The following is a 25,665-nucleotide window of genomic DNA, read 5'->3' on the forward strand; positions in this document are numbered from 1 at the left end:
ACCCCCTACCGGGAATGTGCCCACAACCAAGGTACATGCCCTTGACCGGAATCGAACCTAGGACCTTTCAGTCCTCAGACCAACGCTCTACCACTGAGCCAAACCGGCTTCGGCTTATTTTCTTATTTTCATTAGGTTTCAAGTGAAATCTTTTCCATGTGTTGTCTTGTGTGGCATGTGGCATATAATGGTTACTTATGATAGATAAATTTCTTTGTTCTACAAATGAGAGAATTGAGCTTATGTTTGATTAAGTAATTGATTTACCCCCAGGTCTCCATAAAGCCAAAAAATGCTAGGTAGGATATTTGCGTTCAGGTTTGACTCTAAAACTTCACATTTTTTCACTAAGTTTTTGTAATAAATATCCTACCACTTGTTAGTAATACCAGGTGCCAATCGATGCAGCATATCTAACTGTTGTACTAAACACCAAATGGAATCATTTTCTTTTAAATGTTTTAATTGTCAGATTCTTCCTAAATGTTTTATTCAATGTTTTTATGCTTTTTCAGTTAGGGTGGAAACAGTTTGGTGAAATAAATGGTCCACTATTTCAGTGTAGCGAAAAATAGGAGTTAAGTATATGGGCAAGTTCATATGAGAGTCTAGGCAATTTAGGTTGCCTAATGTAGCATCCCTAAGATTTACAAAATTATAGTATTGTGTGCATGTTTAATGTGAGGTGGTTTTGAGCAACTGCTTTTCATTTTTCTTTAGTGAATCAATAAGTATCTCTTCTGCATATCACAAAGTAAGATGATCTTGAAGCCTTTGAAAATTTTTTGTAAAAGCCCACAAAAATAAAAGAAATTGCATTTAAGAATCCATCTGAAAATTAATATTTTTCCTTTTTAGCACTTTTTCAGCCATTAACTCCAGGATCTCGTGAATTTGAAGATGTTTTAAATATTCTCCATTCATCTTACCTTGAACCAACCTCAGTAACAAATTTTAACTATAAATGTGCTTGCTTGGTACATAACGAGCTTCTGGAAAAAGAGGTATGTTTTAAATTGTAATTGTCAGATTCTACAGAATCAATTAGTAGCCTCGAATTTGTTTTGTTTTGCTTTTCTTTAAAAATGTTAAAGTTTTTGCCTAGCTGGAATGACTGTTGGCTTAGTGTTGTCCTTTGCACTGAAAAGTTGCTGGTTCTATTACCAGTCAAGGCATATGCCTGGTTTCCAGGTTCAATCTCCAGTTGGGGCATGTACAGAAGGTAGCCTATCGATGTTTTTCTCTCACATCAGTGTTTTTCTTTCTCACATCAATGTTTTTTTTCTCTCTACCTTCATCTAAGCATGTCCTTGAGTGAGGATTAAAAAAAAAAAAAAGCTAGCCCTAGCCAGTTTGGCTTAATGGAAAGAGTGTCAGCCTGCGGGACCCAGGTTCCATTATGGTCAAGGGCACATGCCTAGGTTGCAGGCTCAGTCCCCAGTGCAGGAGGCAGCTGATCAATGATACTCTATCATCTTGATGTTTCTATCTCTCTCCCTTCTTCTCTGAAATCAATAAAAATGTATTTAAAAAAAAAAGTTTCTAGGAAAGCCAACTTATGGAAGGGAAAACATTTAGTTTTAAATGACATCTTTTTAACTATATATTATGCCTAAATTGGAGCATAATCAAGTGTATATATTTTTTTAGGATATGCTTAATTCCCCCCCCCCTCCCAAACTGTTGATTGATGTTTGGATTATCTTTTTTTTTTAACTATATTGCCTTTTTTTTTTTTTTTTTTTTTTTACAGAGAGGAAGAGAGAGGGATAGAGAATTAGAAACATCAATGAGAGAGAATCATTGGTTAGCTGCCTCTTGCACAACCCCTATTGGGGGTGTGCCTGCAACCAAGGTACATGCCCTTGACTGAAATCAAACCTGGGACCTTTCAGTCCACTGGCCGATGCTCTGTCCACTAAGCCAAACTGGTTTCGGCCCATCCTCATTTTATTTTATTATTTTTTTTAAATAAACCTTTATTGTTCATATTATTACAAATGTTCCTCATTTTTTCCCCCCTCCACCAGGTTTCTACCCCACCCTCTGCCCTTTACCCACCCCTCATTGTCCTCATCCATAGATGCACAGTTTATGTTCAGTCTCTTCCCGCACCCCTCACTCCTCTTTTCCCTAAGAATCATCAGACCACTCCCCTTCCATACCTCTGATTCTATTATATTCAATAGTTAATATTGTTCATCAGGTTTTTTAATTCCCTTGGTTTTTAGATTCACTTCTTAATAGTTATGTATTTGTTGTTCATAATTTTTATCTTTATTTTCTTTTTCTTCCGAAAGAACCCCCTTCACCAATTCATATAATTCTGGTTTGGTGGTGATGAACTCCTTTAGCTTTTCTTTATTAGTGAAGCTCTTTATCTGGTCTTCGATTCTGAGTGATAGCTTTGCTGGGAAGATTATTTTTGGCTATAGGTTCTTGCTATTCATCACCTTGAATATTTCTTGCCATTCCCGTCTGGCCTGCATGGTTTCTGTTGAGAAATAAGCTGACAATCGTATGGGTGTTCCTTTATTGGTAACTACCCGTTTCTCTCTTGCTGCTTTTAATATTCTCTCTCTGTCTTTTGCTCTTGGAATTTTAATTATGATGTATCTTGGTGTCCTCTTTGAATTTCTTTTGTTTGGGGTTCTGTGCACTTCCTGGACTTATAAGTCTAATTCTTTCCCCAGGTGGGGTAAGTTTTCTGTCACTATTTCTTTCAGTATGCTTTTGGTATCTTGCTCTCTCTCTTCTGGGACCCCCATAATTCTGATGTTGGCTCGCTTGAATTTGTCCCAGAGGTTTCTTACATTATCTTCAACTTTCTGGATTCTCTTGTCTTCTTGCTTCTGTGGAGAAGTATCTTCTGGCTCTTTATGTTCCAAATCTTTGACTTGATTCTTGAGATCTTCCATTCTGTTTTTAGGACTCTGTATAATATTTTTTATTTCAGATAATGTATTCCTTATTTCTTGTTGATCCCTTATTATTTCTTGTTGATCCCTTATTTCTTATTGATCCCTTATTATTTCTAGTTGATCCCTTTTCAAATCCTCATAGGTCTTATATCCAGTTGCTTTTTGTCCTCCATTTCTTTTGTTTATGATCTGTTTCCTTGTCTCGGCATTTTCGCAGCTTCCCTGAGTTGGTAGCCTTAATAGTCTCTTTCTTCAGCTCGGATGGGGTGGAGTTTCAGGGTGGAGTTTCAGTTACAGCCTCGCTTCTGTCAGCCACGTTCTATGAGGCTCCTGAGTCTCAGTATTCCTCAGGGTCCTTCAGTACTTGTTGCAAGCACCTCTGAGAGAAAGGTGCCCTCGAGTTTTGCCTGCTACCAAACAGTCTAGGCTCTCCCCCAATGAGCCTGGAACTGGGGTTCAGTTCAGTTGGAAGTGGGGTTCAGAGCAGTCTGGAGCTTTTGTCTCCTTCCCGCTAGGGCAATCCAGCGGCACAGTCAACTGCCTGTTCTCTGAGTGCAATGTGCGCGCCTCGGGGACTTCCTTTTGCCACTCCCCTAGGTTTCCGCCTTACAGCCCAGGTTTCCTCTGTATGAGCCTGGGTCCCCAGGGTCTGTCCTAGAACTGGGGTTCAGTGCAGTCAGAACTGGATCTCAGCACAGTCCGGAACTTTTGTCTCCTTCCCACTAGGGCAATCTAGCAGCAGAGTCAACGGTGCGTTCTGTGCACGTAATGTGTGTGCCTCCAGGGGCTCTGCCTTTTGCCGCTCCCCTGAGATTCTGCCTAACAGCCCAGGCTCCCTCTGTATGAGCCTGGGTCCCCAGGGTCCGGTCTAGAACTGGGGTTCAGTGCTGTCGGATCTGGAGTTCACAGTCCGGAGCTTTTATCTCCTTCCTGCTAGGGATCGCCAGCCAGGCACTCAGCCTCCCTCTCCTCTCTGGCTTCGTCCTCTCCGCGCGTGCAACGTGTCTCCGTACCCTAGGCTTTTACAGCTCCTCTGATTTTCCTTCTGGTTTTCTCTTTCCTTCTCGTTGTAGAATTTCCAGTCAGTCGACTTTCCTGTAGTTCTGGGTAATGTCCATTTTGTATTTTAGTTGTATTTTATTGAAATTGTTGTGTGAGGCTGCAGTTAGGTGTTACCTATGCTGCCATCTTGGATTCTCGATGTTTGGATTATCTTAATAGTTAAAATTCTTAGTGAATAAAGTATGAACAGGGGGAAACAGTTAAGCATGTTAGATAGTGAATTTACATTTCATGTATGAGAATATTCTTTTGAGTTTTGATTTAGGAAAAGCCAACATGTAATTCTGAAGTGTAATACAAATGAGGTGTTTAGAAATATTTGATGTATAAATTGCTTTCTAATGTACATAAATACTATTAATATTGTATTTTTTTTAAGTTGGTCAACTCAGTATTACCAAATTTTAACTTTGAAAGGACCTCTAATGTTACTGACTCCCAGAAAAAATGAAAACCTTGGTAGTTTGATGTGGTTTCATTTTATGACAGATTATTTGTTAATTTTATATGAAAATTGAGTCTATAGATTCTCTGATTATATTATTAAAGATCAATAATGACCTGTCTACTACATATAGATCTATTAGATATGGGCTCCATATTTTGAATATATCTATCTTGTATCTTTAGATACAAGCAAAAGCCAGCAGTTTCAGGTGACTTAGAGTTCAGATGTACTTAAACCAAGTCGGTCTTTATCCTGGTAATATGTTTGGAATGTGTTTTATGTACGTAGCATTAGAATACACTTTTAAGAAATGAAACATTTTTTTTTTGTCTAATTGAGTTTATAGTTTAGAAGTGGGTCATTCAACAGATTTATTAAGCCACTTAGTCTTTGTAGTGCACAATGTTAAAATGAGTAATCCAAAAATAACTAAAACTTGAACTTAAAAATAGAGTTGGAATTGTAAAATTTTAATAGAAATTAAGTTAAAATTGATAAATACTAGATGCTCATTTGACTATATTGTGAAGGTAAAGAACCAATTAAAACAGTAAAAAAATGGGAACACAAACTATAAAGAGAGAAAATATAATTTGTACTTTAGTAAGTTTGGAATTTTTTAGAAACAAAATTACTGAACTCTTAGCTTAAAAAATGTAATTACATGCTACAGAGCTGTTTATAGGTTTAATTTCACTTAGTTTACAGAAAAACGAAGAGAACTGAAGTTTGATGGCCGTTCAGATAAAGAACTTTCAGAATCCTATGCATTTTTGATGGTTAATCGCTATCAGGTAAGTGATTCATTTAAAAAAAAAACCCACAATTTGAGAATGTTCCCATTGTTAGTTACTATTTTTTCATTTATTCAACAGTACACTTGATAATTATAAGTAGCATGTTCTTGATGTATAAGTAGAAGAAATAATTTAGTGAGGCAAAGCTATTTCATTGTTTTGTGATTTGTTTTTCAAAGGTGCTCATTTTTTCCTGACAAAACCTATTTTTTTACCTTAGAATGTGCTTGATAATGAATAATTTTCCCTTTATTAAAATACATCCTTTATTGGTTATATGTGCTTGGAGCCAGTTTTTCATCTTTAATTGATTCTTTAAAATTTCTTTTTTTATTTCAGAGAGGAAGGGAGAGGGCGAGAGAGAGAAACATCAATGATGAGAGAGAATCATTGATTGGCTGCCTCCTGCACACCCCCTACTGGGGATTGAGCCTGCAAGCTGGGCATGTGCCCCAACTGGGAATCAAACCATGACCTCCTGGTTCATAGGCTTTAGTTGAGTTACTTTCTCTTTAAATAGTTTTAATTCACTTTAAAATGGGATGCTTATATATGAGCGATATGAATTCTGAGTATCTAGCATAAACAAAACTGGATTCCAGTTACGGTTACATTAGTAGTGTAAGCCAGCTTCACAATATTTAGTCATAAACTGTCTTATATATAAAATTTCTATAATGTTAAAAATACATAGTTTAGAAACTTAGATTTTATTTAAAACAAGTTTACAAAATATCTTTTCACATTTTTAATGTGTTATGATTGCAAGATGAAGTGTTTTGTTTATTTAGGTTCAAAGCATATGTGAAAAAGGACTACAGGTGGGCCAGTCCAAAATAACAATTCTTGGCAGTCCTTCCATGGGTAATCTTTTTTTCTTTTTTCATTTGTGTACTATGAAGTTGCCATTTAAAATTATATTATTTGATTTTTCTGCAATTCTTACCATTACATTTATGTACTAGAGGCTCAGTGCATAAAATTTATGCATAGAGGGCAGGGGGCATGTCCCTCATCCTGGCCTGCACCATCTCTAATCTGGGATCCCTTGGGGGATGCTGACTGCCGGTTTAGGCCCGATCCAATCTTGCACTGCTGGCTTGTAACCACTCACCTGCCTGCCAGCCTGGTCACCCTAACTGCTCTCCCCTGCTGGCCTGAACCTAACTGCTATTCCCGGTTTACCTGATCCCTCTACCTGCTCTACCCAGCCTACCTGATCGCCCTTAACTACCTCTGCTTCGGCCCTGCCTCATGGCTTTGTCTGGAAGGACATCTTCAAGATGTCTGGTCTAATTAGCATATTACCCTTTTATTCGTTGTCATAGTCCCAGAAAAGGAGACCCATTTTAGGTTTTGTGACGTGAAAACAGTTTTATTATTTGTTTTTAATTTTTGCATGCTGTCCAAAATGCTTTTTGTAATAATATAGTAAAGAAAAAAAAAGGTGCTTTTTTTTTTGTGTCTTAGTCGAGTACTAGTGGTTTGAAATTTTCTATTAGTTTAATATTTTGTTCTGGTTTTATTTTTGTGTTGGTGAAATATAAGGTATCTTTACTGTCATTACATTTTCTAAAAAGGTGTCAGTCATATAATTTATCATTAGATTATTTATTTTTTTTGTATTTGTGTCATTCAAATTTAAATTAAAGAAGTTTTTCCTCTTTATTAGGTATCTATCTTTCTAGGTATCCTGATTTGTTACAAGCTAATCCTTTGGAAGCTGGGACAGTGGGTGATGTTATTATTTTTAAAATAATGAAGGTAATTTCAACTTTTACATTTCATATATCAAAGATAGCATTTGATTTGGATTTTAGTTGACCCTGTTTTTAGGAGATTAAATTAAAAAACAGCTTGCTTGTGTTTGGTATAGAAAGATACTTTTGAGAATGATTTGCCATCTTTGATGTAAGCTTACTGTATTTTAGAGTTTGCCTTTTCTTTCAAAAAAAAATAGAATGAAGAAAGGAGGGTAATATATTAGTAATGTCATTTAGTCTAGTGAAAAGTATTGTGAATAAAATTTTTTCTTATAAAATAAATTCAAACACTTTTTTATGGTTAACTTTTTCTTTAATATTTACAAAATGTGTTGGGTGTTACTTTATTATCACATATTAAAGGGGGGGAAAACCTGTTGTTATAGGTGATTCTATATTCAAAGAAATAGTCTGTAATAATATAGTCAATAAAATTAGGTTTGGGTGGACTTAAAATGTTTTCTCTGTTTTAGGGTAAAATAAAAAGTATATATGAACCCATGGGTGTAAAAAGTTTGGAATCTAAAAGTGCTTTGGATCCAACACCAAAGCATGAATGTCATGTGTCGAAGAATGCCAATAGAATTACATCACTTTTGGCTTACCGAGCCTATGAGCTTACTCAAGTAGGTACCTGAATCCATTTTAGTATTATGATATGATATTTGTTTGTCACCAAATCCTTTAAAATGTCCCATTTTCAGTTCCTTCTGCCATCACACCAGTCTAGGCTCTGGTTTCCACATATTATTCCCAGACTCGAGTGTCTTGGCTGTTTGTTCAGTGTTTCCAAGACAACTTAGAAATATAGACTTATAGATATTCAGAATCCTTAGCCTAATTCACCCTGCCTGTACACTGTTTTGTCCATCTTGTTTTTTTGTTTTTGTTTTTTTATGAGCTCTGCCCTTAACTCATTTCATTTTGATGCCTTGGCTTTTCTTGGCTTAGAGAGAGTTTTTGCCTAATAATATAATATTCATTCTTCAAAGTAGAGTTGAAGCCCCTTAAAATACCTTAATTCATATTATTTTGTACTATTGATTTGATAAAATATTTTCTACTTTAACTTTTAAGATGCAAACGTAGATTAAGTTTTAAGTTTTATTCAGATATAATTGATACACAGTAAACTACACATACTTGAAAGTGTTCTAATTGATGTATTTTAGTCATTGTGTTATATATGAGGTTTGACTATAAAATAAGGTCATTTTTAAAGTAATGTTTCTAACAAATGTGCAGGACGCAGCCTGCACATTTGTTAGAAACAAATTTAAAAACTTAATATTTTATTTTTGAAGAATCTCAGTGTGCAAGACCTGTTGGCGGGGGCTTTTAGCAAAAATTATATTCACCAAGGTTGTCTGGACGGATTCTTTTGATTACCTTCTGGACAGTGGTAGTATTGGTAGATAAGAGATATAAACTTACAGTAATTATTGACATTTCTAGGAGAACTTATAAACTGGCTTGATATTTCAAAAAACTTTCCAGGCATTTTCAGAGCAACAGCGTACCCCAAGGGAATGGACTTTGAAGGATAATGCCTTGTTTATAAACTGAGGCACTCTTTTTTAAAAACTGTATTTATTTCAGAGTGGAAATGAAAAGGAAAAAGGGATAGAAACATCAATGATGAGAGAGAATCATTGTTCAGCTGCCTACTGCATACTCCCCTACTGGGGATCGAGCCTGTAACCCAGGCCTGTGCCCTGACCAGGAATCTGAACCATAACCTCTTGGTTCATGGGTTAATGTACTCAACCACTGAGTCACACTGGCCGGACAAACTACTAGTCTGCAAGTCACAAAACCCTGGTCTAATAGGTGAAGGGGAGATGCAAATGGGCGAAGGAAGAGGATCACCTGCCTATGTTTGTGATCTCTCTTTTTTTGTCTGCAGTTAAAGCTAAGACTATGTTTTCCTTTTAACATGATGAACAACATGGTAGGTTTGGTTGAGGTTGTGTGTAGTATTTTAATTTTGTATTAAATTGGCTTTTCTGAGCTGATATGGGAGCCCCATTTGTAACATTTTTATGAGGAAATTTGTTGACCATATTCCTCATGGTCATCTCTTTAAGAAATAAAATTTGGAAAACCTACTAGTATTTTGGCATCATTCATATATATATATATATATATATATATATATATATATATACACACACACACACACACACACACACACACGCAGAATATCTTATAAAATGAATATAAAGTACAAATTATTAAATTGGCAAGCAGTGCTTAAAGATATTTTTTGGTAGAGGCACATTTAAGTGTTATATTTTTCAAAAAATCAGGCAGAAAAATACAAGATTCCCACTCTGTATTTTCGCTTTCTTAAGTTAATTTTGCATTTTCTTATTTTTAGTATTACTTTTATGAGTATGGCTTTGATGAACTAAGGCGAAGACCAAGACACGTGTGTCCATATGCAGTTGTGTCTTTTACTTACCAAGATGATATACAACCTCCGAAGTTTGTACCTTCATTAAGGTAAGGTTTAGGAGTTTTGAGCATCATTCAGAATGGTATTATATATCTTGGACTGCATAGTTAGAAGGAGCCCTTTGTTTTGTTCCCATTTTTTCCCCCCCTTAAGATTAATTAGATACATAAATATTCATTGTGATTTAAAAAGTCTGTGTAGCCCGGCTGGTATGACTCATTAGTTGAGCATTGACCTATGAACCAAGAGGTCATGTTCGATTCCTGGTCAGGAAACATGCCTAAGTTGCAGGTTTGACCCCCCCCAGTGGCATGCAAGAGGCAGCCAATCAATGATTCTCATAACTAGTATTTCTATCTCTCCCTTTCTGAAATCAGTAAAAATATATTTTTGAGGTTAACCTTTTTATTAGTTTCCAGATCCAAGTGTTGTCTTCATTTGTTTGAGATCTAACACTTTTTTCATACCATGAAACCAACAAGTATGGATTCACATGATATCCAAACATTTCTATGTGTGTATGTATCTATATTTATTCCCATGATACATTTGTTATAGTGCCTTTCAGCACTTTAATAATTATGAGGTCATACTCCCAGGAATAATGGCTATCCATTAATTTTCTTTGCCTTTTCTTTGATTCCATCTTTTAACCTTCATAGCATTTAAAACAAGCATTGATTGAACATTCTTTCTGTACCTTGAATGCCACTTTTAATGTGCCTGCCTTAGGGCCTCTGCATTTGCTGTTCCTTCTCTTTTCCCAAGTAGCTGCATAATGTACAGCTGCACTTCCTTAAAGGTGACCTTATTAATGATGTCTTCTGTGATATTTTTTTAACCTTTGTACTCTTATTGTCTGTTTTTACTCCTTAGAACTTAAACCCATCACCATCTGATAAATACCTTTCTTAATGTTGTCTGTCTACCTCATGAGATTATAAGCTCTATGAAGGCTGGGGACTTATTCATCCCTGTAGTCCTGTTACTTAGAATATTAGTAAATTTTTATTGAATAATGAATGACTACATTTAAATATGTATTGGGGCCATTTCTTTGAATCTTATCACTAGAACTAGACACCCGGTTCATGAAATTCATTCATGTGGGTGAAGGGGGCATGTCCCTCAGCCTAGCCTGCACCCTCTCCAATCTGGGACCCTTCAGGGATGTCCGACTGCCCGTTTAGACCTGATCCCAGTGGGTCTAAACAGGCAGTGGACATCCCTCTCACAATCCAGGACTGCTGGCTCCCAACTGCTCATCTGCCTGCTTGCCTGATTGTCTCTAATCACTTCTGCCTGCCAGCCTGATCACCCCCTAACCTCTCCCCTGCCAGCCTGATTGACACCTAACTGCTTCCCTGCCAGCCCAATTGCCCCTAATTGCCTTCCCCTGCCGACCTTGTCACCCCTAACTGGGTGACTGCCACCCTTGCTGGCCTGGTTGCCCCTAACTGCCCTCCACTGACAGCCTGGTCACCCTTCAGTGCCCTCCCCTGCAGACCTGGGTTCCTCCTAATTGCCCTCCCCTACAGACCTGGCTCCCCCCTAACTGCCCCCTCCTCCCGGTAGGCTTGATCCTCCCCAGCTGCCCTCCCCTGCAGGCCTGATCCACCCCCCCCCCCCCCCCCCCCCCCCCGCCAGCCATCTTGTGGTGAACATCCTTGACCACATTGGGGTGGCCATCTGTGTGTTGGAGTGATGGTCAATTTGTATATTACCTCTTTATTATAAAGGATAAAGTAATTAACAGAGATTTTAATAAACTCTTCTTCTCTCCTGATGAATAGTTTTGGGTAAAACAGTACCTTAGTTTTTGGCAAATAAGGTAATTCAAGTCAAGTAAGTAATTATTTTCTCCAAGTAAACTTGGATTTATTAAATGTTACAGTAAGCAATTAATTGCTTCCCCCTACTTGGATGGAGAATTTAATTCTCTTGTATAGTATGCATTAAAAATAGCACCTATCTCAAAGTCCTGAGTGTTAACTTTTATATTAACAATTAGTAATTAAAAAAAATTTTTTTTTGTAGATCTAACAGCTTTAATGCAGATAGAAACACAGGTAAGATTCTTTAGTTTTCTAAATTGAAAGAGTACATGCACATAGTAAAACATTAATGAATTAAGTGCTTTGATTTATTTTCATAATGAATGAGGGTCTACAAAGTATGAAAAGGAGGGTGATACAGGATCAACATTTGGTCATCTAGGCATAAGGTATCCTTGAGAAGCTGCTGCTGCTGTGAATAGATCAAGTTTGACCACTTGGATTGATAATAGTAAACAATACAAGTTTCACAATTCAGCCTTTTAAAAGTATTAAATTCGTCAAAGGTTTAGGTCAGGTTTCTCCACAATGAAAAGAGATTGAGTAGAAGGTATGAGACATAGTATGGATTCATGTAGTTAACTGGATTTCATATAGTCTCCTTGGGGGGAAATAAGAGGGTAGACTAGATTGTCTTTGTTCCTCAGCTTTTTGATATGAAGACATTTAGACAAAATTGTTATTTTCTGCAGCTGAAATAATTTTGTAGAGGAAACGATAGCTTAAACAAAAAATCCTAATATTTGAATTCTGTAAATAAAGATTTCAAATACTTTGTTTTGTTCTACAAAACCTTATTTCTAGATGTTTTTCCCCTTTTTTCTAGTAAACATATTTGCTTCTGGGTTGCCAAGAATTGTGTCTTTACCCCACCCTTTTTTTTTTTTTTAAGATAAATTTCATTATACCTTGTGGAAAGGACAGCTTTTAAATAAAGGAAAGCTTTTGTGCTATATTTCTCTGAGGTCAGCCACTCGTGCTTTTTTGCCTATCAAACTGTAAGTATGCAATATTGAAAAAATAGCAATTTCTCTACTTGCTTTTCTTATTTATATTTAAATTTTATTTTGGGCTCTGACCAGTTTGGCTCTGTGGATAGAGTGTCAGCTTGCGGACAGAGGGGTCAAAGGTTCGATTCCGGTCAGGGGCATGTGCCTCAGTTGCAGGCACATCCCCGGTGGGGAGTGTGCAGGAGGCACTGAATCGATATTTCTCTCTCATTGATGTCTCTAACTCTCTATCTCTCTCCCTTCCTCTCTGTAAAAAAATCAATAAAATATATTTTAAATTTTACTTTGGTACTTTGATCCATAAGAACTTAGATATCAATATTGGTTTGTTTTTTTTAAAAAGATTGATTTGATATCTTTAGAAACTTAATTGGTACAATAAGTCCTCTGGTTTTCTGGCTTGGTGTGAAGATAGGCTAAAAAGTCATACACATTCATGGCTTAAAACTTTTTCCTAATGAATTTAAATCGTTAAAGTGATTTTTAAAAGTTTTATCCTATCCCTGGCTGGTTTGGCTCAGTTGGTTAAAGTATTGTCTCAGACACTGAAAAGTGGCAAGTTTGAATCCCTGGTGAGGGTGCGGTCAGGAGGCAACCTAATCAATTGATGTTTCTCTCTCATATCGATGTTTCTTTAACTTCTCTCTTCCTATTCCCCCTCTGTGTCTTTCTTCCTCTCTCCTCTTTTCTCTTTCTAAAATCAATACAAAAATTTTTATCTTAATTAGATGTATTTTCCATATGGCTGTTTGAACACCTGGATCAGACCTAAATGGGCAGTCGAACATCCCTCTCACAATCCAAGATTGCTGGCTCCCAACTGCTCTCATGCCTGCCTTCCTGATTGCCCCCTAACTACTTCTGCCTGCCAGCCTGATCACACCCTAACCACTCCCCTGCCAGCCTGTTTGCATATAACTGCCCTCCACTGCAGGCCTGGTTCCCCCCCCCCCCCAATTGCTCTCCACTGCAGGCCTGGGTCCCCCCAAACTGCCCCTCCCTGCAAGCCCATTTACTCCCAACTTCCCTCCTCTGTCATCCTGGTCACCCTTAAATGCTCTCCCCTGCAGGCTTGATCACCCCCAACTGCCCTCCCTGCTGGTCTGATTGCCCACAACTGTCCTCCCTTTTAGATCTGGTCTCTCCCAATTGCCCTTCCTTGCTGGCCACATTATGTCCACATGGGGGCAGCAGTTTGTGTGTTGGAGTGACAGTCAATTTGCATATCATCCTTTTATTATGTAGGATTTAGAAAGGATAGAGGCCTGGTGCATGGGAGGGGGGGGTGGGCAGCTGGTTTGCCCTGAAGGGTGTCCCTTATCAGGGTGGGAGTTCCCTTTGGGCATGGGGTGTCCTGGGCAAGGGGCCTGTGGTGGTTTGCAGGCCGGCCCTGGCCCCCGGAGACCCAAGCAGAGGCCCTGGTATCTGGGATTTATTTATCTTCTGTAATTGAAACTTTGTACTTTTTTTTTTTTTTTTTTTTTTTTAAATATATTTTATTGATTTTGTACAGAGAGGAAGGGAGAGAGATAGAGGGCTAGAAACATCGATGAAAGAGAGAGTCATCGACCAGCTGCCTCTTGCACACCCCCTACTGGGGATGTGCCCGCAACCAAGGTACATGCCCTTGACCGGAATCGAACCCGGGACCTTTCAGTCCCCAAGCCGACGCTCTATCCATTGAGCCAAACCGGTCTCGGCTGAAACTTTGTACTTTTGAGCAGAGAGAAGCCTCCTGCTCACTCTGTGGCCACAACCATTTTTGTTGGGATTTATTTATCTTCTATAATTGAAACTTTGTAGCCTTGAGTGGAGGTGCTAGGGCAGGTAGAAAGCTTGAGTTCCTCCATCACCAGGGGCAACCCAAGCCTCCTGCTCTTTCCATGGTTGCAGCCATCTTGGTTGGGTTAATTTGCATACTGGCTCCTGATTGGGTGGTGGGCATGGCTGATGGGTATAGCTGAGGTATTATCAATTTGCATATTACTCTTTTATTAGATAAGATGGGCATGTAGAATTCGCTTTTGTCTTAAATTTGGAAGGTTGGTAATATTGCCATACTGTGTATCTATTTACCTGTACATCTGGACTTTCCATATCAAATCTTTAAAGTACAGTATTAATAAATATGCTCTTTGTTTTCCAGCAACATACGTGTGTGTGTGTGTGTGTGTGTGTGTGTGTGTGTGTGTGTAAAAGAGAGATACCATTGCTAGAGTTAAAAATACATGTAAGGAAATATGCTTTTTCAATTTTTTTTAGTCCTGAGAAGCTAGATGTTGAAACAGTTATGAGTATTGATCATCTGAAACAGAAAATTCCTCCAGCACTGTTTTACAGGGAAGCATACTTCGGTTCAAATGAAGGTGAAGTAATTTAATTTTACTGAAATATAAGAAGCAGACTTGAATCTGAATATTTACTATGTATTTTTTCTTATGTCAGTTTTGAAGAATGGAATGTATTGCAGTCTTTATGAAGTCATAGAAAAGACAAGAATTGGAAGTAACATGGAGAGTTTACTGCAAAAACTAGAGAAAGAAAAACTTGTGAGTAAAATTTAAAATGTTCTTTCTTCCTTACAAATTGTTAATAAGTGATCATATTAATATTTCAGTTTATTTCATTTTTATCTCAGAAAGTACCATAAGGTCTATGTTTTTGTTGCTACTATTTAATTAACAGCATTTTACTATGGCCTTTGATACTCTCCTTTATAGCCATGATACTTAGACCTTCTACAGAGCAGTCTTCCCATGAAGTATCTTCGTTGTATTTTGTAGTTGTGACTGTGATATTAAAAAAACACACAACAACACTTTTTGAATGTCATGTATTTATGTAAGTTCAGTAAAAACTGAGGGAAAGAGACTCTGTTCTCATAGACCAGTGGTCAGTAAGGAGTAAAAATAACATTAACAGAGCAGCAAACTGAGGCTCACGAGCGGCATGTAGCTCAAGAGCCACAGTTTACCAACCACTGTCCTAGACCACACAGCAATAAATGAAATTACTCAAATAGGTGTGGTTCCAGTAGAGACAGTGCCATATTTAAAGATTTTTTTTTTTTTTTTTTAAAAGGTGCTTTGTGAGGTTGAAGAAATGAAAGAACATAATAGTAGTTCAGAGAAAGTGGTAGAACATGAGGCTGGAAAAGGGTGTAGGAATCTATATCCTACAGCATCATGTAGGCAGTGTTCAAATATTTGGAAGTTTGCACTTGATCCTAAGAGCAATGATTTTTAAAGGGAGTTGGATGAGGTTTTGATTACGTATGCAGCATGATCTAATCTTTGTTTTGTGCTTTCCTTGGTTATTATGTAGACAATGAAGGAGGGAGAGAGAGAGATGAGGTAGTAAACTATTACTATAAAGCACATGTGTCAAACACAAGGCCCGCGGGCCAAATCCGTCCCGCCAAGCCTTGCAATGTGGCCCGCACCGCGCTGTCATCACTGCACTCCGCTGCGTTTCCATCACAATGACAGTTTATGACTGTTCAGTAAACCATTTGGCCCGCGATTTAGGCTGGATTTTAGATTTTGGCCCCTTTTCTGATTGAGTTCGACACCCCTACTATAAAGGATGATGTATGTTGGATGAGGTTTTGATTACGTATGCAGCATGATCTAATCTTTGTTTTGTGCTTTCCTTGGTTATTATGTAGACAATGAAGGAGGGAGAGAGAGATGAGGTAGTAAACTATTACTATAAAGGATGTATGTTTGGATGAGAAAGGTAAGAATGATGAGACTGGTTTAAGAGATTTTGCATATTAGCCTTTTATTTTATATAGGAGGATTTCTTTTATTATTTTTTTTTGTTAAGGTATTATATAAGATAACATATCTTACCTTTGCCCCACACCCCACTACAGGTCAGTGGGTATCCTACCTAATAAGAGAGTAATATGCAAATTGACTGTCACTCCAACACACAAGATGGCTGCTCCCATGTGGACACAAGATGGCCAGCAGGAGAGGGCAGTTGGAAGGGACCAAGCATGTAAGAGAGGGCAGTTAGGGGTTACCAGGTCTGTAGGGGAGGGCAGTTAGGGGCAATCAGGCTGGCAGGGGAGTGGTTAGTTGTGATTAGGCTGGCAGGCAGGCAAGCAGTTGGGAGCCAGCCGTCCTTGATTGTGAGAGGGATGTCCAACTGCCCTTTTAGGCCCGATCGCAGTAGGACATCTCTTGAGAGGTCCCAGATTGGGAGGGTGCAGGCTGGGCTGAGGGGCACGCGCCCCATGCACGAGTTTTGTGAATTGGTCCTCTAGTTGAATATATTGAATTTAGGTAGAGAAATTACGTCAGGCATCAGATTGTGATGGGTTCAGGAGTGATGCTAATGTGTACAGTTTAGCTGAAGGAGATGAGGGTGGTTGCAGAGAAGAGTAGTGGCTATCCCAAGGTTTCTGTTAACATGAGATAAAGGTGAATTCATGTTTAAATGCTAATCAGATGTTCCAATAGAAAGAAAGGTGTTTTTTTTGTGTGTTATTTTTTTTGTGTGTGCAGGTATGCCATTTAATACAGGTTATTTAGCAGTTTACTTATTTTTACTCCTTACGTTTTGAGGCTCAGTTTCCAGGTATTCAAATGGAGATTTGTATCACTGATTTTCAGAACCCACAACTTTATTTTAATTGTCTACATAGGTTTTTCATTGTATACATATAGATTTGCTTAACCAATCCATTGTTTATAGATGGGAGCATCAAGTTATATACAAATTTATAGGTAGAATTTGTAAACTTATGAATTGGTGGACACTCAGCAATAACTCTTTGAACAACTGGTTAGAAACCTTTGGGCCAGGCATCTTATAACATACACATACATACACACAAACACATGCACATTCAATACATGTGAATATATATTTATATTTATACTAGAGGCCTAGTGCACAAAATTTGTGCACTCAGAGGGGAGCATCTCTCAGCCTGGCCCACACTCTCAAAATGTGGGAGCCCTCAGGGCATGTCTGACTGCCGTGGAGATGGGAGAGGCTCCCACCAACACCGCTGCGCACACCAGCCGTGAGCCTGGCTTCTGGTTGAGGGAGTGCACTAACCACCAAGGGGCAGCTCCTGGATTGAGTATGTGCCCCCTGGTGGTCAGTGCACATCATAGTGACTGGTCATTCTGCCATTCGGGCAATTTGCTTATTAGCCTTTTATCATATAGGAGGATTTCTTTTTTTATTTTTTAAATTTATTATTTTATTTTTTATTAAGGTATTATGTGTGTACATACAATACCTTAATAAAAAACTTGGTATCCTGCTATATTACCATTGCCCCCCCCACCCACCCACTCCCATACATGTCCTCACCCCCAATGTTTTGGATCCTTTGGTTATTCTTATATGCATGCATATAAGTCCTTTGGTTGACCTCTTCTCTCCCCCACCTCTCCCTAACCTTCCCGCTGTAATTTAGTCTGTTTGATGCTTTATTGCCTCTCTATCTTTTTGTTCATCGTTTATAATGTTTATCCACAAATGAGTGAGATCATGTATTTTTCTTTCATTGCCTGTCTTATTTCACTTAGCATAATGCTCCCCAGTTCCATCCATGCTGCGGCAAATGGTAGGAATTCCTTCTTTTTTTTATAGCAGTATAGTATTCCATTGTGTAGATATACCATAGTTTTCTAATCCACTCATCTGCTGATGGGCATTTTGGCTGTTTCCAAATATTAGCCATGGTGAATTGTGCTGCTATGAACACAGGGGTGCATATACCCTTTCTGGTTGGTGTTTCTAGTTTCTTGAAATATATTCCTAGAAGAGGCACTGGTGGGTCAAATGGGAGTTCCATTTTTGGTTTGGGTTTTTTTTTGGTTTTGTTTTTAAATAAATTTTTATTGTTCATATTATTACAAATGTTCCTTACCCCCACCTTCTCACCCCACCCTCTGCCCTTTCCCCACCCCCCATTGTCCTCATCCATAGGTGCACAGTTTATGTTCAGTCTCTTCCCACATCCCCCTCTCCCCTTTTTCCCAAGAATAAACAGTTCACTCCCCTTCCATACCTCTGATTCTATTATATTCAACAGTTAATATTGTTCCTCAGATTTTTTTTTTTTTTTTAGTTTCCTTGGTTTTTAGATTCACTTGTTGATAGTTACGTATTTGTTGTTCATAATTTTTATCTTTATTTACTTTCTCTTCTGAAAGAACCCCCTTCAGCAATTCATATTAATTCTGGTTTGGTGGTGATGAACTCCTTTAGCTTTTTTTTATTAGTGAAGCTCTTTATCTGACCTTCAAATCTGAGTGATAGCTTTGTTGGATAGATTATCTTTGGCTGTAGGTTCTTGCTATTCATCACCTTGAATATTTCTTGCCATTCCCATCTGGCCTGCATGGTTTCTGTTGAGAAATCAGCTGACAATCGTATAGGTGCTCCTTTATAGGTTACTACCTTCTTTGCTCTTGCTTCTTTTAATATTCTCTCTTTGTCTTTTGCTCTTGGAATCTTAATTATGATTTGTCTTGGTGTGGTCCTCTTTGGATTCCTTTTGTTTGGAGTTCTGTGCGCTTCCTGGACTTGTAAGTCTATTTCTTTCACCAGGTGGGGAAAGTTTTCTGTCACTATTTCTTTCAGTATGTTTTCGATATCTTGCTCTCTCTCATCTTCTGGGACCCCCATAATTCTGATGTTGGTTTGCTTGAAGTTGTCTCAGAGGTTTCTTACATTATCTTCAACTTTCTGGATTCTCTGGCCTTCTTGTGTCTGCAGAGGAGTGTCTTCTGGCTCTTTATGTTCCAAATCTTTGACTTGATTCTTGCGATCTTCCATTCTGTTTTTAGGACTCCATAAAATATTTTTTATTTCAGACAATGTATTCTTTATTTCTTGTTGATACCTTATTATTTCTAGTTGATCCCTTTTCATATCCTCATAGGTCTTGTTTATTTTATCGGCCTTTTCAAGGAGATTCTTGAACAACCTTATAAGTGTGGTTTTGAACTCTATATCCAGTCGCTTTTTGTCCTCCATTTCTTTCGTTTGTGATCTATTTGGTTTAGGCATTTTCGCAGGCAGCTTTCCTGATGGGGCAGGGTTTCAGGGTGGAGCCTACAGCCTTGGCTTCCGTCAGCCCTGCCCTATGCGACTCCTGAGACTCAGGGTCCTTCAGTACTTGTTGCGAGCGCCTCTGAGAGAAAGGTGCCCTCGATTTTCGCCTGCTGCCAAACTGTCTATGCTCTCCCCCAATGAGTCCGGTATTGGGGTTCAGTTCAGTTGGTAGTGGGATTGGAGGTGGCGTTAAGAGCAGTCTGGAGCCCCTGTCTCCTTCCTGTCAGTGCAATCCCGCGGCACAGCCGGCCTGCCCTTCTCTGCGCGCAGTGTGCACACCTCCAGGACCTCCTTTCGCCGCTTCCCCGGAGTCCCGCCTTACAGCCCGGCTCCCTATGGATGAGCCTGGGTCCCCGGGGTCTGGCCTAGAATTGGGGTTCAGAGCAGTTGGAGCTGGGCCCAGCACAGTCGGAGCTTTTCTCTCCTTCCTGCTTGGGACCGCCAGCCAGGCACTCGGCCTCCCTCCTCTCCGGCTCTGTCCTCTCCGGGCGTGCCGCGTGTCTCCGTACCTTGGGCTTTTACAGCTCCTCTGCGCTTCCTTCTGGTTTTCTCCTTGCTTCTTGTTGTAGAATTTCCAGTCAGTCGACTTTCCTGTAGTTCTGGGTAATGTCCATTTTATATTTTAGTTGTATTTTGTTGAAATTGTTGTGTGCAGCTGCAGCTAGTTGCCTACCCGAGCAGCCATCTTGGATTCCCCCCATTTTTAGTTTTTTGAGGAAACTCCATACTGTTCTCCACAGTGGCTGCACCAGTCTGCATTCTGACCAACAGTGTATGATGGTCCCTTTTTCTCCACATCCTCTCCAACACTTGTCATATGTTGATGATAGCCATTCTGACAGGTGTGAGATGGTACTGCATTATCATCTTGATTTGCTTCTCTCAGATAATTAGTGACTTTGAGCATGTTTTCATGTATCTCTTGGCCTTCCTTCAGTCTTCTTTTGAAAAGATTCTATTTAGGTCCGTTGCCCATTTTTTTAATTGGATCATTTATCTTTTATTAAGTTGTATAAGCTGCCTGTAGATGTTGGAGAATAAACCTTTATCAAATATGTTCTTTCATACAGTGGACTTTCTTATTGTTTTGTTGATGGTTTCTTTTGCTGTGAAAAAGCTTTTTATTTTGATGTAGTCCAATTTGTTTATTTTCTCTTTAGTTTCCATTGCCCTAGAAGCAGTATCAGTGAAGAAGTTCTTTCGGCATATGTCTGAGATTTTGCTGCCTGTAGATTCCTCTAGTATTTTTATGGTTTCCCATCTTATGTTTAAGTCCTTGGTCCATTTTGAGTTTATTTTTGTATAATGTGTAAGGTGGTGGTCTAGTTTCATTATTTTTCACAGACCTAGAAAGAACTCTCCAAAAATTCAATCTGTCCAATTTCACAACACCATTTCTTTTTTTTCCTTTTTTTAATATATTTTATTGATTTTTTTACAGAGAGGAAGGGAGAGAGATAGAGAGCTAGAAACGTCGATGAGAGAGAAACATCGACCAGCTGCCTCTTGCACACCCCCCACCGGGGATGTGCCTGCAACCAACGTACATGCCCCCTGACCGGAATCGAACCTGAGACCTTTCAGTCTGCAGACCGACGCTCTACCACTGAGCCAAACCGGTTTCGGCCACAACACCATTTCTTGAAGAGACTGTCTTGGCTCCACTGTATGTTCATGCCTCTTTTGCCAAATATTAATTGAGCAGAGTGGTTTGGGTTGATATCCGAATTCTCTATTCTATCCATTGGTCTATATGTCTGTTCTTGTGCCAGTACCAGGCTGTTTTGAGTACAGTGGCTTTGTAATACAGCTTGAAATCTGATATTGAAATCCCTCCTACTTTATTCTTCTTTTTCAGAATTGTTGTGGCTATTCGGGGTCTTTTTTTATTCCATATGAATTTTTGGAGAGTTCTTTCTAGGTCTGTGAAATATGCCGTTGGTATTTTGATGGGGACTGCATTGAATCTATAGATTGCTTTGGGTAGTATAGACATTTTAATTATGTTGATTCTACTAACGCATGGTATAATATAACATGGTATAGTCTTCCATTTGTTTATATCTTTCTCTATCTCTTTTTTTTTTTTCAGTGTCTTGTAGTTTTCCACGTATAGATCTTTTACCTCCTTAGTTAAGTTTATTCCTTGGTATCTTAATTTTTTTGGTGCAGTGGTAAATGGGATTGCTTTTTTGTTCTCTCTGTAAATTCACTATTGGTATATAGAAATGTCATAGATTTCTTGGCATTAATTTTGTATCCTGCTACATTACTGAATTCATTTATTAATTCTGTTAGAGTTTTTTGATAGAGTCTTTCGGGTTTTTTATGTACAGTATCATGTCATCTGCAAATAAGGACAGCTTCTTTTTTCCAATTTGGATGCCTTTTTTTTCTTTTTCTTGTCTAATTGCAATGGCTAACACTTCCAGTACTATGTCAAACAGGTGTGGTGAGAGTCTTGTTCCTGTTCTTTGGAGAAATGGTTTTAGTTTTTGCTCAGTGAGTATGATGTTAACTGTGGGTTTATCATATATAGCTTTTATTATGTTGAGGTAATGATCCTTCTATTCCCACATTGTTGACAATTTTTATCAAGAAAGGGTGTTGGGTTTTGTCACATGCTTTTTCTGCATCAATTGTTATGACTGTGATTTTTATCTCTCAATTTGTTTATGTAATGTATCATGTTTATTGATTTGCTGATATTGTACCATCCTTGCATATCTGGGATAAATCCTACTTGGTGTATGACCTTTCTGATGTACTGCTGGAGCTGGTTTGCTAGAATTTTGTTGAGGATATTGGCCTGTAATTCTCCTTCATTGTGTTTTCTTTATCTGATTTTGGTATTAGGGTAAGGTGACTAGACATCCTGCTTTTGGCAGAACAGTCCTGGTTTTTAACAATTTGTCCCACGTTCTGTGATACTGCCTTCATAGGAGCTTGGAAATGTTCCTTCCTCTTAATTTTTTTGAATAGTCTGAGGAGGATAGGTTTTAGTTCTTCCTTGAATGTTTGGTAAAACTCTCCTGTGAAGCCATCTGGCCCCGGGCTTTTGTTTGCCGGGAGCTTTTGATAACGGCTTTAATTTCTTCCATAGTTATGGCCTATTGAGCTGTTTAGATTCTTCCTGATTGAGTTTTGGAAAGTTATACTTTTCTAGGAATCTGTCCATTTCCTCCAGGTTGTCCAGTTTGTTGGAATAGAGCAGCGTTTTTCAACCGCTGTTCCGCGGCACACTAGTGTGCCGAGATGTTGCCTGGTGTGCCGTAGGTGCAGACAAGACAAGAATTTTATAATTTTTCACTATTTTGTTTACTTAATATTTCATAATAAAGTAATTATAAAATACTTTCTTTGTGTTTATTTGATTCCTATTCAAGAGAATTACTTTATATATAGTCAATATAGGCACAGAGTTAAATTTTTTAACATTTTCTAATGGTGGTGTGCCTCGTGATTTTTTTCATGAAACAAGTGTGCCTTTGCCCAAAAAAGGTTGAAAAACACTGGAATAGAGTTGTTCGTAGTATTTTGTAACAATCCTTTGTATTTCGGTGGGATCTGTTGTTATTTCACCTCTTTCGTTTCTGATTTTGTTTATTTGGGTCCTCTCTCTTTGCTTCTTGGTGAGCCTGGGTAGAGGTTCATCAATCTTGCTTATCCTTTCAATGAACCAGCTCTTGGTTTTGTTGATCTTTTGTATTGTACCTTTGGTCTCTGTCATTTATCTCCACTCTGATCTTTATTATTTCCTTCCTTCTGCTTACACTGGGCTTTTCTTGTTGCTCTTTTTCTAACTCTTTGAGTTGTAGGGTTAGGTAATATATTATCATTGTTTCTTTTTTTGAGTTAGGCTTGTAGAGCTGTGAACTTCCCTCTCAAGACTGCTTTCTGCTGTGTCCCATAGATTTTGGATTGTTGTGTTTTCATTGTCATTTGTTGCCATGCTGTTTTTTGTTTCTTCCTTGATCTCTCTGGTAACCCAGTCATTGTTTAATAGCATGCTGTTTAGTCTCCATGTGTTTGATTTCTTTGGATTGTGTTTATTGTAGTTGATTTCCAAGTTTTATGCCACTGTGGTCTGAGAAGATACTTGATATGATTTCTTTCTTCTTGGATTTGAAGAGACTTTGCCTATGTTCCAACATATGGTCTGTCTTTGGAAATGACCCATGTGCACTTGAGGAAAATGTATGTTCTGTGGCTTTGGGGTGAAATGTTCTGAAGATGTCAGTTAATTCCATCTGGTCTAGTGAGTCACTTAGGATTGGTGTTTCTTTGCTGATTTTTTTGTTTAGAGGATTTGTCCAATGGTGATAGTAGGGTATTAAAGTCTCTTACTATGATTGTATTGCTGTCAATCTCTTCCTTGATTTCCTCCAGGAGGTTTTTTTTTTATTTTTATTTTTTATTTGGGTGCTCCTGTATTGGGTACGTAATATGTTTACCAGAGTTATTTCTTCTTGTTCCATTGCTCCCTTTAGTATTATGAAGTGCCTTCTTTATCTCTTGTTATGTGCTTCACTTTGAGATCTAATTTGTCAGATATAAGTATTGCTGCCCCAGGTTTTCTTTTTATTTCTATTTGCCTGGAAAGCCTTTTTCCATCCCTTCACCCTCAGTCTGTGTGCATCTTTTCTTCTGAGGTGGATTTCTGATAAACAGCAGATATATGGATCTTGTTTTCTTATCCAATCCATTACCCTGTGTCTTTTGATTGGGTATTTAATCCATTTACATTTAAAGTTTTTATTGATAGGTACTTATTTGTCGCCATTTTTATTCTTTACCCCTGTGTTCCTTCTTCACTTCCTTTTTTTTTTTTTTTTTTTTTTTTTTACAGCAGACCCTTTAAAGCATTTCTTGCATTGCTGGTTTGGTGGTAATAAATTCCCTTAGTCCTTTTTTTGTCTGAAGCTCCTGATTTCACCTTCAATTTTGATTGATAACCTTTTTGGATACAGTATTCTTGGAATCAGATCCTTCCTTTGCATGACATTGTATATTTCATCCCATTCCCTTCTGGTCTGATGAGTTTCTGTTAAGAAATTAGTTGCTAGTCTGATGGAGGTTCCTTCGTATATAACTTTCTGTCTCTGGCTGCTTTTAAGATTCTTTGTTGTTGTTGCTGTTTGCCAATTTAATTGTAATGTGCTTTGGTGTCAGTCTTTTGGGGTTCATTTTGCTTGGGATTCTGTGAGCTTCTTGGATTTGTGTGGGTTTTTTCCTTCTCTATATCAGGGAAGTTTTTCTGTCATTATTCCTTCAAACAGGTTTTCTATTCCTTGCTCAATTTCCTCTCCTTCTGGAACTCCTATTTTACGGATGTTGTTTTGTTTCGTGTTATCCCAAAGTTCCCTTAGGCTCTCCTCTTGCTTTTTAATTAATTTATTTTTTTTAGAAACTGCTCTACATGGGTATTTTTTCCTATCTTGTTTTCTAGTTCACTGATGCGGTCCTCTGCTTCTTCTAGTCTACTCTTGATGCTTTCTATTGAGTTCTTTACAGCAGCGATGTCATTTTTAATTTCTTCTTGGTTCTTACTCATATTGTCGAATTTGTCTTTCATTCTTTTCAGCCACCTTATGACCATTTCTCTGAATTCTTTCTCTAATAGGTTGCTTGCTTCTATTTTGTTTACTTCCTTTCTGGTGATGTCTGCTTTTCTTTCATATGCAGGCTGTTTATTTGTTTCCCCATAGTCTCTTTTCTCTGGATGTCTAGTTATGTAGTTCTCTTTTTCCTGAGGCAGGATCTGTGTCACTGCGGGTCTGGGCTCACTCAGGGGCCCTTTGGGATTCAGTTTGGATGGAAGGCCTGACTTCCTCTCTGTCTGTTGGTCTTATTCAGTGCTAGGCCATGTGTGTCTCTCCAGATAGCAGTTCAGAGCACAGAGGCTTATTCCTCAGTGTGACCTCATCCACATAGCTACTGAGGCCTGGCTCTTCTCTGGGTCATTCAACTGTGTGAGCTGTGGCTGGTTGGGGAGTGTGGGGAGGCAGAGCTCTATTTGGGAGGATTTCTTGTTTCCCTCTGAAGGCCTGGCTATAATAGAAGTGTTCCTCATGATCAAAATCTGTTCGATTACTGAGTTCAGAAAGTAAAAGTGAAAGTTCAGTTAGTTAGTTTGGATCTGGTGAGCTTTTACATTTCAGAGAATGAGTGTTGAGAATCTGGACTGTGAGCAGTTTATCAAAAAATCATATTATCTCTTCAGTTCCTAATAATGAAAATCTTTGGAAGGATAAGAAGGATGCTGGCATTTTGTTCTTAATCTGT

The 25,665-nt window shown here is 38.4% G+C and overlaps 1 protein-coding gene across 8 annotated transcripts in view; it reads left to right on the forward strand.

The window, feature by feature from the left end:
• TASOR (transcription activation suppressor) overlaps positions 1-25,665 on the forward strand; it is a 62,150-nt gene that overhangs the window by 7,438 nt on the left and 29,047 nt on the right. For all 8 annotated transcript variants that reach the window (XM_045579025.1, XM_045579026.1, XM_036430803.2 and 5 more), the window contains exons 2-11: positions 859-1,004; positions 5,133-5,225; positions 6,020-6,092; positions 6,901-6,992; positions 7,465-7,617; positions 9,372-9,496; positions 11,487-11,518; positions 12,177-12,282; positions 14,557-14,660; positions 14,740-14,843. In XM_045579025.1, coding sequence (XP_045434981.1) covers positions 859-1,004; positions 5,133-5,225; positions 6,020-6,092; positions 6,901-6,992; positions 7,465-7,617; positions 9,372-9,496; positions 11,487-11,518; positions 12,177-12,282; positions 14,557-14,660; positions 14,740-14,843 — 1,028 coding nt within the window. The remainder of the gene's footprint in view (positions 1-858; positions 1,005-5,132; positions 5,226-6,019; positions 6,093-6,900; positions 6,993-7,464; positions 7,618-9,371; positions 9,497-11,486; positions 11,519-12,176; positions 12,283-14,556; positions 14,661-14,739; positions 14,844-25,665) is intronic.

This window comes from Pipistrellus kuhlii, unplaced genomic scaffold, assembly GCF_014108245.1.
Source record: "Pipistrellus kuhlii isolate mPipKuh1 unplaced genomic scaffold, mPipKuh1.p scaffold_m20_p_11, whole genome shotgun sequence".
NCBI classification, from domain to species: Eukaryota; Metazoa; Chordata; class Mammalia; order Chiroptera; family Vespertilionidae; genus Pipistrellus; species Pipistrellus kuhlii.